Here is a 19,319-nt window from a genome sequence, read left to right as displayed (position 1 = left end):
TGTTTACTTACCAAACGAGAGAAGAGAATGCCAAAGGACCATCTGAAAGTCTCCATGTTAAATACCTGAAAATAGGACACAGGTTACTGCTAGTACTTTTCATCTGAGTACAATCTTCTACCAGAAAGAAAACATACAATCTCTTTTCTTTTATTTTTCTTTAGTGCTGAAGAGGCCTCAAACCATAAGTGAAAAAATTGGAAGATTAAAGTTGAAGATCAATAGGATTAATTGGTCTCAGAACTCAAAATCTCGGACACGTTATTTTAATTGACATAGGAGTGGCCTCATAAGGTTTCAGTCTATCAACAGCAAGAAGAACAAGAACAACAATAGTACCTCTTCAGGAAACAACTCAGGGTACTTGGAGAATATTTTTATCTTCAAATCATTGTACCTACAAGCAAATTGAAACTAGGAAGCTTACTCAAGAGGAACTATAGAAATCCACCATATGTATTAATGTGAATGAAGCTAAAATTTATACAAAACAGAAACAGATAAAAATCTTGTAAACTTCGATGAAAATAAAAGAAATTCAGGAATTGTGTTTATTACGTTCCAGTTACATCAGTAATCCTTTCAATTGCTCTTTCTCTGATCTGTGAAGCTGCTAGATACTGGTCTAATTCTGAGCGAGTCCTGCAATGATACATGAAGACTGTAGAGAAGAATCTGAGAGCAGACCCTTGATGGGAAAAGGAAAAGTTCAATACTACTGCCACATTCATGACTCAATGTCCTCGTTTAATTTCAAATTCAAAGAAGATGGCTACAATTTGGTTACCAATATAAAAGTGAGTAAGGTTGCCGAGGCAAGGCTGAGATATATCTACTCCATCTTGAAGATTTCATGAGACTAGCTTCACTGATTAGGCAAGTGGCGAGCAACGGCCAATCTGGTACAGAATATCTCCTCATGACATTTCCTGCTTCTGCACAGCTCCATTCCTGAAACCCAAAATTAAATAAAGTCAAAAAAAAGGGCAAGTGGCGAGCAACGGCCAATCTGGTACAGAATATCTCCTCATGACATTTCCTGCTTCTGCACAGCTCCATTCCTGAAACCCAAAATATATTATAATTAAGTTCTAAGTATAAAAGAAAAAGATACAAATGTTGGCCTCACACCCAGGCACCTCATATGCCAACATCTCAAGTGCTTAGGACATCCAGAATCATCTAACCTAATCCACACCATTAACAAATCAGTTGTGTTGGTAGGTTGGTTGTTTGGACAATTCTTGGTCCAATGCCCCCAACCAACATGTCTAATACTAGCTGCAATTTACATGCAAATTTCTCACAACTTCTTCCCAAATGAAAAACACAATCTTATTTATAGAAAAACTAAGATAAAAAAAAATCCTAACGAAATAAGATATAACATTAAATAACATCTAATTAAAGAAGATCGGAATCATCTGATAAGATCCTAACCAAAGGAAAAATATCAAATCATATAAAGACATAACTAATTTATCTAATCCTAGTTAAACTAAATTAGATCCTATCTTCATCATATTATTTTTTATCAGATCTCAATTTGTCCTGATCAAATCTCCTCCTCGTTAAATTTGACGTCCTCGTCAAAAATGCTAAGAATGAATCATAAGCTTCTTGGGGTGTCATAAACAAAGCTTTGGATCGTACTTTGACTATGGATCAGGTTTTGACGACTGCTCAAGGTTGTGAAATGGGTCTTTCTTTCTGATGGAGAGAAGAAGATGGAGATGGATCCTTTGGCTTAACACCAATTGATAGGGAACAAAAGCATAACGATTTGTTGAGATTAATTATTTAGATAAAAAATAAAACACACAAATATTAGAATTGTGTTCTCATTAGTAAAGAAAAAGGTATAAATGCGGGCCTCACGCCTAGGCACCTACACGAGGACTTCTATCTGGAGGTGAGAAACCATCAAGGCTTGGCCGAACGATGGCATAATTCACGATGAAGAGCAATAAGGTACTATTCAAGTGATGAACGGTACACTTTTACTGTTTGTCCTTGAACAGTACCCTGATTTTGGTGTTTTAGGGCTTCTTGCGGTATATTGACTTGATTTGGACATTGCGAATTCTTTTGGAGGGATTGATTGAGAATAATAATTGAGAAGAGAAGATTTTGTTAATAATTAGACTTCACACCTAGTGGCCTCACACCAAGGACTCACCCCCTAAAGACACGTCACATGCCAAACAAGCAACTCACATGCTCAAGATCATAACTCAATTTTCATTAATCATCGGTATCTATTCCTCATAGAAGATTACATCTCTTATTTATAGCAAAAGAAAACAGCTAAATACTTAAGAAAGCCAATAAAAATATCAATCAAATCAAAATCTAACAAAACTAATGCAATCAAATAAAATTCTAACTAAACTAGAAAGAGATCTCAACATCAAATCCTAGAGAAATCCTAGCTAAAATAAAAGATTATGTGAAATAAAATCAAACATTACTAAGATTAAAATTATTCTAATAGATCTTAAAATCCTCTGATGGACTATCCATGATCGTCCTACATTATATCTCCCCTTGTTAGAGAAAACTCAACCTCGAGTTTTATAGTGGGAAAGTGTAATGTTTAACTTGATTGGTAAGAAAAATTTCCATCATAGATTCCAGGATCTTCAAGATGAGTTGTAAAACTCAATTGAGTTGGTGGTCGAGGGTCTGGAATAACGAACTCAATAATTAGAGTGAGCTGGGTGGAGAGTTTGTATTGCATATCGATCTTAAATTCGGGTTTTATGCTTGACTTGGTTACAGGATTTGGAGTTGATTCAAGCTTTGGATTTGGATCAACATTCGGCTCAACTTCTAGTTCCAGTTTAAGTTCTGGCTCTTGTTCAGGTTTGAGCTCAGGCTCGAACTTTAAATTAGTTTTCTGATGTGGTTCAGCTTGTAGTTCAAGCTCAAGTTGTGTCTCTCGCTCACGGACAGGATCTAAATTAACATTTTGCTCTGATTCTTCTTCTAGCTCAAATTTTGGCTCTGAGTCGATCTTCTTATTTGGTGCTTCTCGTTATAGTCCAGACTTTAGCTCTGGATTGGATTTAAGTTTCGACTTCGGCTCTGGATTGGATTCAAGTTTCAACTAGAAGGCCATATTTGGCTGGAGTTGAGGCGCTCGTGTTGGTTTTGGTTAAGGTTTTAAAGAGAAATAATATCTTCTAGATGGACTACAAGAATACCTCCTTGCTGTAAGAGCTTTCATAGATTCCCATGAACGAATACCTGAATGACAATCGGAGACCACTACTTTTTGGCTTCTCTTGAGCCAACACTCAGTAATAAATACAATTCCAAATCGAATATATCATAGATATAATATATATCTTCCATATTGCAAATCTAAATTTCAAAATCATAGGTCTCCTCACATCCATCAAATCCATAAAAGTAGGCTAGAGCGCCGAATTTAAGTGGATTGAAATCATACTATTGTGAAGGAGGTATCGGTACTTTACCCCTAACAATTGTGCATCCTTCGGCTCTGATACCAAATGTTGGTAACAGGGCGAGTGCTTCTATTTGGAGCGAGAAATCATCGACGGCTTGGTGGAACGATGGCGTAAGCCATGACAAAGAGTAAGAAGGTTAATGTTCGCGTGATAAACAATGCATGATTGTGTAATCCGTGAATAGTACTCTGATTTTGGGGTTTTAGGGTTTATTAGCTAGGGTACTTTGCTTTGAGTTGGATATTGCTAATTTTTTTAGAGGGAATGATCAAGAATGATAATTGAAAAGAGAGGATTTTGATAATAACTAGCTTTCACACCTTAGGGCCTCACACCCAAGGGCTTCACATCCCAAAGATACTTCACATGCCAAACCAGCAATCCACATGCTCAAGATCATTACTCAAATTTTTATTAATCATCAATGTCTATTACTTAAGAAAAGAAAGATTTCATCTCATATTTAGAAAAAGAAAGCAGCTAAACACTTAGGTATTGTTTGGCATGGATTAAGAGAAGAGGGTTAGTGAAAAGGATTAACCTGGTTAACCCATCAAAAGGGGTTAAAAATAATTAATTTCCATTTGAATTAGATAGTTAAGATAAAGGTTAACAATTTTGTGTTTGGAAAATTAAAAAAAAGGTTAAGGAGATTAATCCCTCTATTTTAAAAAAAATACCATCTTTAACCTTGTAGAAAGTAGGGCAATTTACAAATAATTAGTTTTTCAAAATAAAAACTGCAAACTAATAACATGTATAATCACTGTTTTAAAAAACCTCCGCCTAGTCCGCTTAGGCGTTCGCCTAGGCCTAGGCGGCACCTAGGCCGCCTAACTTATTTAGGCTGCCCACCTAGATTTTACGAGTGTTTAGGGGAGCATTGCGTGCTTACGTGGATTGCACCCTGTAGGTCTTGGTTGTGATTTTATGTGTTGTAGCCTACACGTCCTCCAAACTCCATTAACCTCCAAATATGAACATCTCCACTACCTCCTCCGACCTTCAACAAAACCTCATCGACCACCACTTAAATAAGGAAAGAAATCCGCCTAGACACCAATCCAACATCTAAGCTTTCTGTAAGCTAGACATTCACTATCAATTATTGGAATTAAAAATTAAAAAAATATATCTTAGGCTCTGTCCTTGTTAATTATTATTTTGGCTATTTAGTATCTAAGTATGCATGATTTATTGTGGAACTAAAATTACTATTTTTAAAAAAAATTATATGAATTTAATACATATTGTAATTTGAGTTGAGATAAACTTATAATTTGAGTTGAGGAGTATAAACATACAAAGAGCTATTGTAATTGGTAAACCAAACAATTTAGTTAATAGTGTTAGTATTTTAGTATTTATGCATTTTTGATTGAGTAAATATATATTTATCTTTAAGTATCACAATTAAAAAATTAAAAAAAGAAAAAAAAACGCCCAGAAACCGCTTAGGCGCCCGCCTAGGCGACTAAACGCTGGGCGCCAAGTCCGACGCCTAGAAGCGCCCAGCGTTTAATGTAACATTGTGTATAATATCATCTCCGATAAGATGAGGAGCACTTAATTGATAAAGCACTCAAATTTAGAGGATCCATAATTATTGATCTAATCAATATTCTCCACATCTCAGCAAGCGTAGTCACACACATAAATCTCTGCAATTAATTTTCAACAGATACCAACAAAATACTTCAATGGAACAATGTATACATAAAATTTCTAGTCAATATTAAATTCTAAATACTAGATTTTCAAAAGTAATGAATCATTAAAAATATGACTATGTATATGTCACACTCATACACCTAGATCAATATATTTGGAATTCATGTATTAAATTAACAAAGTTTTTCAAATACAATTACATATTGTACATTTGCCAAATAAATGGGGATGAAAACAACACACATTTGAAGGAATCTTGACACAATCTATATATGTAACACTTGCAATATGAATTAATTGCAAAGATCCCAAAAATGGAATCGCACAGAAGTAATTATTCACAGGAAGCATATTAAGATAAGTTTTATTCTATCCAAAAACTCCTATCCACTTATATTCTAAATTAGTTACATGATTATTGTTAAAGATCCTCTTTTCTATTTTTTTACTGCAGATACCCATATAGAGGAGGCGGAACAATCTCTATTCTGCCTCTCCATGCGGGTTACTAAACCCGCCCAACCACGGGTTAACTTTCAGTTAACCTGTCTGTAAGGGTTTGTTAATTTATTTATTAATAATATTGTTTGGAGGGTTAATGAGGGGTTAAACCTCCTTAACCCCTGTCTTAAACCGTAGTCAAACGGGGGCTTAATGAAGCAAATAAAAATCCTAATCAAATCAAAACCTAACAAAACTAATGCAATCAAATAAAATCCTATCTAAACTAGAAAGAGATCTCAAAATCAAATCCTAGAGAAAATCTAACTAAAATAAAAGATTACATGAAATCAAATCATATATTGCTAAAATAAAAATTATTCTAATAGATTTTAAAATAATATGGATTGTCCACGATCATCTTGCATTAGGTTCATTATTTTTATTGAGTCGGTAAAAAAAAATTATTGGAAGTAATCATAAAATATGTTCATAAGGTTAGGACGCAGTATCAGATGTTATAACAATTAGACATGTGCTATAAGAAGCTAGGACATAGTAACTGGTAAAAAAAGGGGGAAAGCTTGGGATTTGATTTGGTCATTATAGTGGACAATTTTTTGAAGGACAGTTTTGATAAATATTTAGCAAATATGACTGTTTTGCTAAATATTTAGCAAAATCGATCTTTCTTTGGCATCGATTTGCTGGGTAGGGGTTTCAAAACACACGGGACTAGTAATCCCGTGTGTTTAGTGGCCACTAAGTGGTGCCTAAATAAGAATCAGAAAACTCATAGTCACATGGGTTTAACAGAGCCTTTGGCTTCTGTTGGCCTAGCAAATACACGGGACTAATAGTCTTGTGTATTTGTCGAGGCTATATAAGTCGTACTTGCACCCAAAAATTAGGGCACAGCCATTTCTCTCAACCCACCTCTCTCTCCCAATCTCTCTCCCTCAAAAAAACCCGATTTGGATCAACTCTCTCCTAATCTCTCTCCCTCAATCTCTCTCCCCCATTCCATTCATCCTCTCCCACATCACCTCCTTCTCCCTCAATTTTCTCTCTCTCCTTCTCTCCAAACCAAAACTAAGGATCTTTCTAAAAGTTCACTCCGGCATTGTTGAACTCCGATACCGTCTAACCTCTCCGACGCCGATGAATTTTAACACTTAATCAAGGTAATTTTGTATAATTTTTTCTCTATTTTTCAGTTACAAATGTAGTTTGGAAATAACTCTATATTTAGAATATTTTTTTAATTTTGATAAACAATAGGATTTGGTTAAATTTTGATAGATTAAATTTGATATAGAGGGTCTTTCAACTATGGTTTAACTAGAAATAAGATATATAAATTTTAATTTATGAATAATATAGGTAATTTGAATATGTTGAATGTTAATATTTTAGTTTCAATGGCGAACAGAATATCGGTTATTTGCTTATTCAATGGAAAACTGAGCGTTGGAATGAATAATATGCCTATATAAGATGAAGGATCTAGAAAAATATTCATGTTATCTAGAAATTACGACTTTGATAGAATGATGGAGCAAATATATAGAGTTATTAGAATTAATAATGCAGAGTATGCAACTAAAGTCTTCTGTAACAACTAAGGTCTTCTGCAATTATCCATTAAATGAAAAAAGATCAATTGTTGTAGAGATCACCAATGATCAAGAAATGAGTGACATGATACAACTTTTGAAAATCAAATCTCCATCGAGTTGTTCATTGAAAATTTTTCAATATCCAGTATTGCCCAAGTTTCATATGCTCCTGGAGAGTTCTCCCTCATGCTTAACTTAGAAAATAACTTGAGCGAATTCATTTCATCTCCACGTACCGTGCACTTAGAAAATGACTCGAGCACAATGACATGGACTCAATTACAACATCTAAGTGGGCCTTCCCAGTGCAACGTCGAGTGATCTGTTCCACAACACTTCAGGTCATGTTACAGGTAATTTACCGGTTGGTTCTATTGTAGAAGAGGATAAGGATGCAGATGGTGATTATGAAGATGCTGAAGAAGAGGAACGTCTTGATAGCATGCAGTGTGCAATTGGAGGAATTAATATGGACACCAGTTGGATGGATGAATTTTGTATAAACAATGATTATGTAGAGTCTGAAGAACCATTACCATAAGAGTTTTAAAATGATGAGTGGATAAATACCTCACAAGCTGAGTTCGTTAATTTTGGTTCTAATTTCGAACGACCCAAGGACTTCACTTTCAAAAAAAGAGATCTATTCGAGAATAAGGAAATGTTTGTTTTCGCTATACGTGAATGGTCAATCAAGAATCGGATCAAATTAAAGCTAGTGAAAACTAATACAAATAACTACCATGTAAAGTGCTACTTCAACGAGAAAGCTCAAGGAGAGTATGCAAGTGCTTAAGATGAAAGAAATTCAAAGTGTCTATGGAAGCTTAGTGCAGCAGTTAGGAAAAAAATCTAATGGGCAATTTATGATCTTTAGTTATTGCGGACTTCATACATGTTGCAATCCGACTATCAATGTTGATCATAAGGCAATAACTCCCTCTCATATATTGAAGCTAATTATGCCCAAAGTAATGTGAAAACTTGATCTTACTCTAAGTCAGATAATTACAAAGGTATACGATATGAGAAAAATAACTATATTCAAATATAAAGCATATGATGCACAGAGGAAGGCGTTGAATAAAATCTTAGAGATTACGAGAAATTTTACGAATTAACTCTGCGATATCTTGAAGCAATTAAGAGAAAAAATCCGGGTACCGAATACGAAATATTGTCTAAAGAGATTGCACTGGGAGTGGAGAGGCTCATACGAGTATTTTAGTCAATTGGACACGTTATCTAAAGAGATTGCCCAAAGAGATTGCCCAAAGAGAGGTCAATTTACAAAATCTATTGTGACAAGCAGGGTATGCAGCCGACATACTAGTATATGAGCATTGTTGGGACAAATTTAAGTCACTATCAGTTGAAGCACACAACTGGATTGAACAAAACTAGAAGTCGCAATACGAAGACCGATGGGCATTATGTAAAGTTGATGGAGTGTGCTATTGTATGACAACTAATTGCTCTGAAGGTTTCAATGGCGTACTCAAGGGTACCCGAGCTATGATAATTCAAACCTTGGTTGCAAGGACGTTTTATAGATTAAATGCATACTTTAATAAGAGACATGGTGATGGTGCAAGTTGGACGACGATTTACACTCTAAAAAATAAGAGTATTATGTAGAAAAAGATTGTAGCCGTAAGATCATATAAAATTACTCCATTCAACGACAATGAATAAGAGGTTAAAGATTGTGAAGATACTTACACCGTTTACCTCTATGAGCGGAAGTTCAGTTGTACTTGTAATATACCATAATTACAAAAATTACCATGTGCACGTGTTTTAGCGGCTAGTTCCAATTAGGATAGCGGCGCTAGATTGCCTTATGATAGGTATTGCGGAGCTTGGTATTCAACAAATCATTATCGAAAGGCCTACAAGGAGAGTTTTCATCCTCCCGATGATAGTTATTATTGGCCAGCTTATAATGGACCATGTCTATTACCACCTTAGTACAAAAGACAACCAGGACGACCTTAATCTGTGCGCATTAGAGGTACCCTGGATCAAGGCTAGGAAGAAGCGGCGTCACGAATTAAATGCAGTGAATATAATCAATTAGGTCCTAATAAGTTTCGTTGTGCATCAAGAACAAGTATGAATCTTGAGGCATACATGCATGAATAAGTTTTATATGTCATAACTTTTTCCTTTTATACTCTAATATTATTTTTCATTGTTATACTCTAATATTATTTTTCATTGTTATGCAAAAAGGACCAAAGCTAGTTATGGTTGATCATAGCCTCGGACATACGCGTTGGCTACTTAAGGATAAGCATATGATTGCCTTGGTAGCTCAAGCTGGTGAATCTTGAGGCATACATGCATGACTAAGTTTTATATGTCATAACTTTTTCCTTTTATACTCTAATATTATTTTTCATTGTTATACTCTAATATTATTTTTCATTGTTATGCAGAAAGGACCAAAGCTAGTTATGGTTGATCATAGCTTCGGACATATGCGTTGGCCACTTAAGGATAAGCATATGATTGCCTTGGTAGCCCAAGCTGGTTTTCTCACATGCTCAAGGCTACAGTGGATGAAACTCGATTAAGCACTACCACTGTTTTAAATATCGGCCGATAACCGATATTATCGGCCGAGTTATCGGATTTGGGAGCTCTCCGATAGGATAACTTGGATTTTTAATCGGTTATCGTTTTTGGCAAGTTATCGGGGAGTTATCGGCGTTATCGGTACTTATCGGCCGATAAGTAAGGTTTTTTTATCGGGATTATCGGCCGATAAGTAAGGCTATGCAATCGAATGGTTTCATCGTGCGGTCAAGATGCAAGTTTTGTTTTCTACAATTGGTTAGTGATTCTAAACATGATGATTTACATTTTGGAATGTTTATATTTCATTAAGCATGGTTAGATTATATTTTTTAGTTATTATATTATATATATACACCATCTAGTATATCACTCCGATAAATACTACTTATCCCCGATATATCCCCGATTTCCGCTATCCGATAAGAATTTTGGTCGTCCGATAAATTCCCGATAACCGATATTTAAAACCTTGAGCACTACTTAATGCATTGATGGGTAGATGGAGGCCAGAGACTAACATTTTTCATCTATGTGTCGGCGAGTCAACTATTGCTCTCCAAGATGTAGTAGTAATCATTCGTCTCCGCATTGATGGTCCTTGTGTTACAGGGATAAATAGACATGTATGACACCGAGTTTGTAAGGAGTTGTTGGGAGTATCTTCGCAGTCGTTGCCTAGCGGGAATGTTAGATTGAAGTGGCTCAAAGAAAATTTCTCACACCCGTAGCCGGAAGATGCATCCCAAGTCATAATCCATCAACATACGCGTGCATATATTTTGCAAATGATTAGGACGCTTCTATTCCCTGATTCAAGTAAAGACAAGGTACATTTGATGTAATATAATTATTCCCAACATTTATTTCGCTATTTGATTTCATAATAATTAATTGAATAAAACTAAATGCATTTTTAGGCTAAATGGCATTTATATACCCTATTATTTCACTCTTGTAGCACTTATATACCCTAAGTTACAAAACATAGTAAAAATACCCTGAGTTGGTAACTGTTTAAATTTAACTAACGGTGTTAAACATGAAAGGACAATAATACCCCTCCTTAGGAATTAACCCCCCCATCCCCACATAGTGAAAACTCTTATTTTCTACTATTACCATATCCTCTCCAAAATCTCCCCCAAATTCTCTTAACATGAACTTGACATTGCAGCAATCAGGAGCCCGTGCTTTCTCAAATTCATTGACAAAAGAGAAGAACCGACACCGGAACGATTCGTCATGAGGATCCACTTACAGTAGCCAGCTCCTCTCAATCTTAGCTCATCGTCGATGTCAGTCTCTTAACCCTAGTTCAGCATTAGATTGTGTGGGTTTTTTCTTTTTTCTTTTTTGACGATTAACCTAAAATAAAAGTTTCTAGGGTTAATTAAGCTAAACTTCATGATTCCTACATTAAAAACATCTAATTTTCTAATTTTGGAGTAATTTTGGCTTATTGAATTTTACATTGCAATCAAATTGTGCTATTCTAGTAATATTTCATCTCCAATCGTCTGTACACATAGCTAAGTGTGTTCATATGTTGAAAAATCTATTTATGAAGCTTTTGTGATTAAGCATGGGGAATTGACTGGTTAAAATTTTGTGCTTTTACGATTAAGCATGGGGAGTTGACTAGTTAAATTTTGAGTTCAGGGTAAAACTTGAAGCATTGGGTATGATATTTAAATTTCATCTTTTTTGTTGACATCATATGGTTTGAAGATTTAATTATGATGTTAAAAATTAATTTTTTAGTTGGGTTTGTTATTACATACATGGTTCTCCTTCTCTTCACCAACAACAAGGCTTGATAGCTTGATGACCCACTTGAAGCTCTAGACGAGGAGGGTTGGAAGAAGAAGTTGGAGGCTATGAAAAGAAGAAGATGATGAAAACAAGTTAATTTGGGGAGAGAGGTAGGTAATATAGTAAATACTGTAGTAAATGAAGGTAAGAAGCATTCAAGTTGGTTATATGTCCAGCACGTGGGAATATTCCAGAGAATATTCTCACGGTTGGTTAACAGAAGGTACCAACTTATAAAATTTTACCGACTCAAGGCTTTTTTTTTGCTATGTTTTGTAACTCAGGGTATATAACTGCTACAAAAGCGAAAAATAGGGTATATAAGTGCCATTTACCCGCATTTTTAATATAATGGGTGGTTACCACTTCTTCGGAACTTCGACACATGTGGGACATTACCACGGGTAGTGCTATTTTAGCATACATGTATACGAAAATATCGAAAGTTGCTTTTATGCAAAATAAATAGCTCAAAGGGTGTTTGACATTATTACAATTTTTGGCATGAAGAGATTAGTTTTGAAACCAAGATTATGCGAGACACGAGTTTTAGATGGACAGATTCCATTGAACTACAGGTAAATAATTTTGAAACTAATTAAAGCAAACTTGATTTTGAATTTTAATTATAGTATTAAATGCTAACCTTTTATCATTCATGCGGACGGAACGTCCAAAAATGCTACAATGAGACCTCGGCGAGATAGTTAGATTTTTACAGAGATGAGCTCGACTGGATGAAAATTTATGAGGCATCAATTTTTAATTTAAGAAATTTTAAGTTACCAAACTATTTCAAAGAGTCATTAATATGTGGAATATTTTGTAGTTCGAGTGGAAGCCATACAAAACTCACCTACCTCGCCTACCACTGATTTGCATGGAGGGGTACGGTATGTGGAGAGCAAGAGTTCCCCTCATTTGCTTTGAAATTATGGAGAAGCATGTGTCGGATCGCGTGCTTAGGCAGTTTGGTTTGGCACAACATGCTTGATAAGTAGAAAAATAGAGAGAAAGACGTCCAAGGGTGGGCACCAAATAGACTGGGCAAATGATCATCATCAGTAGATTGCTTGATGGAATGATCGACATTTCAGTATCGTCGAGCAGCTTTATCCTCCGATGGAGAAAACATATTATATAAGATCGTATTGGAGGATTACCAAAAGATGGATAATCACTCAAACACGCATCCAGTTGACGAACTTGAGATATGTTCCCAACAAGCAATATATGTACCAAGGGGTGTAGATGATAGAGAATGGATAAGTAAGTTACGTAATTTCAAATAATTTTCCATCCATTTTTAGTTTGTTAATCCCTTGTTAGCTTTTGGTTGTTTATATATACGTTTTTACGTAATTGCAGATAGACGTTATGGATGATATAGAGGACATTGCAAATGAGGGCATAGCTACCGCAATAGGAGAATTTGTACATGTACCGGTATTATAGCGGATAGTGTGGAGGGTTCATAAAGCTCTTCATTGAACTCATGAGGATCGGCATGATGGTTGCGAGAGGATGGCGCATGAGAGGATGTCTTATATGCACGCCAATGAAAATGAGGTGGATCTGGCTTGCACAACAATGAAGCTGGTCCATCACAGCCACGCACACAAACAGAGTGCGAGCACATACAAGCTCAAGTCAAAGGAGAACGCAGACAATATGAGCGAGTACAATGAGGGAAACAACGGGGGAGGGGAGGACTTTTAGGTTGTATGTGATAGTTTATTGGATTTTCTACTTAGACTGTAGTTGTAAATAAATATACTTGATACATTTAGATTTGTTGGGAGTATTTTGGCATATGGATATGTATATGAGGTGGATTTATATATTGTGTTTTGATGTTGTGAATTGATTAAATGTGTTTTAGTTTATGTATATTTCTTAAAATTTATAACTTATATAATGATTATATTGTTTAGCAATGTATATGAGGTGGATTTATATTTTCTGTGCATATGAAATATTGTATACATGCAAAATATATGTCGGGATGAATCTGTGCATGTTTTGTGCAGGTTTTGGTGTTTCTACAAAACCACGAAACTAGTAGTCCTATGGATTTTCTGTTAACTGCACCAAAAACACATAGGACTAGTAGTCTCATGGGTTTTTTGCTACTACTATTTTTTATTCTTGTTTAGGGGCTGATTAGCAGCCACTAAACACACGAGACTACTAGTCATGTGTGTTTCGAAACCCATGTTTAGCAAAACTGACCTCTTTTTGGCCAGCCTTGGTGAGCTGGCCAAAAAGAAGTCAGGTTTATTAAATATTTAGCAAAATGGTCGGTTTTGCTAAATATTTATCAAAATCGTCCTATTTCAAAAAAATTCTCCCATTATAGGTTGTACAAAACTCCAGGATCTTTGAAGATACAAATACTTCATTTGTGCTTTAGTATTCACCATGTATCGACATATCATTCGATGCCCAGCTTTGGCATTTCTCATTTTAGCTCTCCGTTATATCCTACTGTACATCTTTTCGCATTATAAGTGATTGTCAGGTTTCAAGCATTCTTGAACCCTTAGATATGCTAAATCAGTTCCATAATTAACTATTTTTAAAAGCTAAAAAGATGCACTTTTTCATAAAAATCAACAAAAAGCACCAGAAAATTAAAAAGTAACCAAACTAAATACACTTAATCGATCATAAGTAAACAAAAATCATACCGAATCAGCAGTAATAACAAGGGACGGAGGCACGAAGAGCAATTTCTCCCCTTTCCTAATGTTCTTCAGAGCAACCAGCCCTCGCTCTCCAACATCCACTCTTTCGATCCCCATCTTTTGCGGAGGCAGACCTGAATCCGATAGCCATTGCTGGAGCTCGGACGCGCTCTCGAGGGACTCGATCTCGCAGCCCCACGGGATCTCGAACGCCTTTGATGGTGCGCTGCTGGAGGAGGTGGCAGAGATCGAGCAGCAGCGGATGTTATGGCGGGAAGCAAAGAGATTTTGGCGAGAAGGTGGAGATGGGTTTTGGGTGAAGCGAGTGAGGAAGGAGGAGGTTTGGAGGAAGAGGGAGGGACTGGCCATAGTTGTTCCTGTTTGATGGAAAAAAGGAGGGAGTTGCCTTATCTATATCTACTGGTATAGTGTACGTGCTTTGCACGTGGATATACTATTTTTTATCATCAATTCTTCTTATTAAGTGGAAAATTATAAAGTGATTTTTGTAATAATATTATTATGGGACATATCTGTTCCACGAATATATAACTTGATGAGTCAGCATCTCGACTAGCCCAACAAGCCGACACCCCAGTGTCAGCGCGAGAAGCGGTGACAGTCGACACGAGAGATCCTGATCTCCCAGATGAGTCTACTTCTTTATGTCGACTCAAAAGATGGTTATTAGCTGAGACGAGACAACATTCACACCAGTCGAACAATGCGACACTCCTGAGTCGATGCGAAAGGCGGTGTTGGTCGACACGAAAGTCAGCAACTCGAAGATATGACCCTATGAGCCTTGCTTCTCGACGAAGCTAAAGGATTGCCCTTATCTCATATCTATCAGCATAGGTATCACTTCTCAACATTGTTTAATCTTTGATGATCATCATTAAGTGTCACTCCTCAACTGTCTTGAAGACATGTCGGTTGCTGGCTCCCAATGTTGCCAAAGTGATCTCCCGCCACTCACAAACCAACACGTGTAGAGCGAATAATGACTTATTTTCCAACTCACTCCTCATCACCGCCTCACTACCGTCTTACTGTATACCCATGGAGTGACCAACCTGCCCTCGGCATCTCCCATAAATAGAGAGGTTATTCACGATAGCAAAAGGTTCGCAATCTAAAACTCTTAAGAGCACACACTACACAAAAGGAAGAACACTCAGTTCTGTTACTCCACTCAAGCCCAAGTTCATCAACTAACTTGATCATCAGAGGTACCACGGGGGAATTTATCACCTCCCTCTTATGACTCTTTGTGTGCAGATTGCTCAATCATCTTAACTACAGAACCAGGCGTAAAGTCAAAGAAGAAAGCAACCCCTTGCAAACTCCGTGATTTTATTTAGCTGTGTGATATTTAACATCAATAGTTTGACGCCCACCGTGGGGCCTCTTTTCCTATTTTGAGAAAAAATATCAGGCTCCAATATAGGATCTAAGCAGTCTCAACCTCGAAGACAGTCGTCTAATTATGTTACCCAAGATCAATTGGAACAAGCGGTGAACCAGCTCACCCTATCACTTGAAGAGCAGTTTGCTGTCTTGACCAACGATGTTCTATGGTGAATCCCAGCACCACCACAAGCCACTGTACCACCTCCTCCCTCTGGAGACTAACGATCAGAAGCACCTCCTTCCCAGCAACGGAATGTCCCACCACGAACTCTTCATAACCCCCCTAGACAGGCGGAGAGCCGCCCCAGGCAATCGGACGTTGTATCTCAACAGGAGTGGCACCGCTGTCCTCATTCAAAAACCCATGGTAAAAGTTGTGGTCCCAGTCATTCAGAAGGACGTGCCAAGTAGGTTCCAAGAAGCTCCATCATCGCGCCCTCTCATCCTTATCTACTACTTCAGGAGATTCCGCCTACGATCGAGTATACAGGCCAATTGCTGATACAATCGGAGGGAATACCCCACTCTCAGACGAGATAATGAAATGCTCATTTGAGAAGTTCAAAATGCCCCACTTAGGGACATACTCAGGAGAAGGAGATCCTTCTGAGCACGTTCAAAATTATTTTGACATAATGAGTATGCTCCAAGTTTCTGAAGCAATCCTCTGTCGGTGCTTCTCCATCACCCTCACTAAAAGAGCTAAACTTTGGTGGAACGCTTTGAGTAGAAGGTCCAATAATAATTTTCGACAGTTGAGTCGAAAGTTCATCCACCACTTCCTAGCTGATACCAAGCAAACCCCCCCCCCCCAACCACCCCCCCCCCCCCCTCATGCGCTGATCTAAATGAGGCAAGGACCAGAAGAGAGCCTCCGGTCCTACTTCAAGAGATTCCAAGCTAAGAGGTTGGAAGTCAACAACCTGGGAAGCGCAGTCGCCATGGCGACACTCGTCGCCGGCCTGCAGAGTAATGAATTGGCTGACTCTCTCGCTAAGAAACCAGTCACCAATTATGAACAATTAATAGCCAAAGCCCATGGATACTGTAAGACCCCGTAGATTTTTGAGTATGTATATGCACATCAGTAATGAGGTTGAGTGTGCTAGATTTCAATTATATGCAGCAAAGTCAGAGTATGCAGTTTCTAGTCCATGAGTCGACCCATGACTGTCATGAGTCGACTCACTAAATCGAGTCCTGTTGTATGCAGTTTCTAGTCCATGAGTCGACCCATGACTGTCATGAGTCGACTCACTAAATCGAGTCCTGTTGATGTTTAGTCTCTGTTGAGTCGACTCATTATATCATGAGTCGACCCATGAGTCATGAGTCGACCCATGACTGCCATGAGTCGACTCATCGGGATTTTTCTGGTTTTCTGAGTCGGGTTTGTTTGGGTTTCGGGTCGGGTTTTATCCACTCATATATGTTCCTCCCCACCCGAAAACACTCTTGTTCATCAAAAAAACCCTAGAGAAACCCTAGCCTCTTCTCCCCCTCAAAACCCTAGCTCGTTTTTGGGATTTCTTGGGCAATTTTTGGGGATTTTCAGTGGCTTTTCGTGGATTACAGCGAAGGGGATTGTTCATCATCACTTTTGAGGCGAGTAACATCTCGCCCAACCCTTTTCCCATGTTTTTAATAGTTTATAACTGTTTTCCATAAGTTTTATTGAGCTTAAGACTTATTTTCAAGTATGAATCAAGATCCTTGTTAGGGTTAATGCTAGAAATCATGTATTTCGGATTTTAAATCCCCACCAACAAGTTTTTCATGAAAACCCAGATCTGGAATTTTGTTTAAAGAATAAAAATATGAGTTTTATTTTGATTAAATGCTTTCTTTCATGTATAGGAGCTAAATGTTAGATTTAACCTACAAGAAAATCGTTTCTCATGATAAATATGTTTTTCTCACTGTATCATAGTCAAGAATTGATGGCTATAGAAGTGTAGATCATTAAGATGGAAGTGTGGATCGTTTGAACAAGTTACAGTTGGGAGAAAAGCTGTGTTCAGCCCGTGAGTCGACCCACGGCTTATCATGAGTCGACTCAACAGGTTGAGTCAACCCATAACTGTCATGAGTCGACTCACGAAGTCTAGTTGTGTTGTCTTTTCGTTTCTGCTGAGTTGACTCGTCAGAGTAAGAGTCGACCCATAAGTCATGAGTCGACCCATGACTGTCATGAGTCGACTCATGAAGTCCTTTCCTACTATTATTTGTGTTCTGCTGAGTCGACTCATATTGAACACGAGTCGACTCATCGCAGTATTTTTTCTTTCTGTTTCGCTCGTGCTTCTGTTTAAATCATCTGCTGTTTATATATATATGTATGTATACAGTGTTTACATATTTCAAGGGTACTATCTACCATGTTTGGACTTGAGGAGTGCCTTGTTTATTGAGTATTTATTTGCAGTGAATATGATTTCACCATACATGTGAGATAACCTTTCGAACACAAGTTTAAGTCAGTACAGTAGGGTGTGTATGGGAATAAGACATGTACACTTTCTTATACACAGTCCTCGTGTTGGACTATAACCCATTAAAGTCCTCGTGTTGAACTATAATCCATTAGAGTCCTCGTGTTGGACTATAATCCATTTCAAACATGTTTTAGACTTTTGCTAAACCTTGAACATGTTACGTAATCAAGTTGGGTACATGATAGATTGTATTAGGCTGGGACATGATAGCTACCTAGGTTGTGCACGACACCTATTGTAGTTTTGACATGTTTGCACTTTATTGGCAGAGATGGGTATGTATTCTTTTCTTTATTTATTTCTTATGACCAACCTCGGGTTTAATATTTAGGGATCTACAATTTGAGATACAAGGTATATACATGAGGGTTTCCTTGTTTGGATTATTTCGCTCGACGTACCTATGCTCGTGTTGTATTTCCCTAAGTACTAAAACCCATAGATGTTTGTGTAGATGATTTGTATTATTATGTATTATCTGTGTTTTCATATACAACAAGCCCTATCCCTTGGGGTTGGTTGTGATGTTGCTCGCTAGCGCTTTGACGCTTGTTGTCCCTCCCCCTTTCAGGTAACGAGCCAGGAGCCCGGAGAGTCGCAGGTTGACGGCGATGCACTTTAGCTTCAGCCATCTATTTTAGTTATATTTTTCCTTGAGCTCCACTGTAGACTTCTGTTTAGACACTTGAGAGTTTTATTCTAGAAGTTAAAAAGGTTGTGTGCCTTATTTTCTCTTGTCAGACATTTTGTATTTTGAGACTTGATGAGAACTCCAGTTTTCAGACATTTTGTATTTTGAGACTTGATGAGAACTCCAGTTTATTTATTTCAGACATTTATTTGTACTCCAACATATTAGATGGTGAAATATTAATTTGATCTCTATTATTTCATCAGTTGATTCTTGTATAACCTTTTACTGGCTTTGTACTACACCTGTTGTTGATTCCACTAGAGAGATAGAAATTGTGATGGTGAAACATGTTATTGCACGGTGTGGTGCATGGCAGGTTTGACATTTCTGGTTTCACCTCGGACTGCAGCCTTGTGTGAACCCAGGGGCGTCACAGATACATGGATATGGATGACGTCCGAGCTTACAAGGCCTCAGCAAGGGACATA

General features: G+C 37.3%; 2 protein-coding genes across 3 annotated transcripts in view; both read right to left on the bottom strand.

Annotated features, from left to right (window-relative positions):
* The window catches only part of LOC109840213 (ribulose-1,5 bisphosphate carboxylase/oxygenase large subunit N-methyltransferase, chloroplastic-like), a 19,346-nt gene extending 18,395 nt beyond the window's left edge, over positions 1–951 (bottom strand). For both annotated transcript variants that reach the window (XM_020408769.1, XM_020408768.1), the window contains exons 1-4: positions 788–951; positions 559–642; positions 340–397; positions 12–65 (exon numbers count right to left, since the gene is read on the bottom strand). In XM_020408769.1, the coding sequence (XP_020264358.1) occupies positions 12–65; positions 340–397; positions 559–642; positions 788–921 (330 nt within the window). In that variant the 5' untranslated portion in view covers positions 922–951. The remainder of the gene's footprint in view (positions 1–11; positions 66–339; positions 398–558; positions 643–787) is intronic.
* On the bottom strand, positions 975–14,658 carry LOC109842184. Its single transcript, XM_020411087.1, has 2 exons — positions 14,293–14,658; positions 975–1,061 (listed from the first exon to the last, which is right to left on the bottom strand). Exons 1-2 carry the CDS (start codon positions 14,656–14,658, stop codon positions 975–977), a joined length of 453 nt encoding a protein of 150 aa, XP_020266676.1.

The sequence above is a fragment of the Asparagus officinalis genome, chromosome 5 (assembly GCF_001876935.1).
Source record: "Asparagus officinalis chromosome 5, Aspof.V1, whole genome shotgun sequence".
In the NCBI taxonomy this organism is placed as follows: Eukaryota; Viridiplantae; Streptophyta; class Magnoliopsida; order Asparagales; family Asparagaceae; genus Asparagus; species Asparagus officinalis.
Note: the sequence above shows the minus strand (reverse complement) of the source record. Positions and strands in the feature narration are given on the sequence as shown.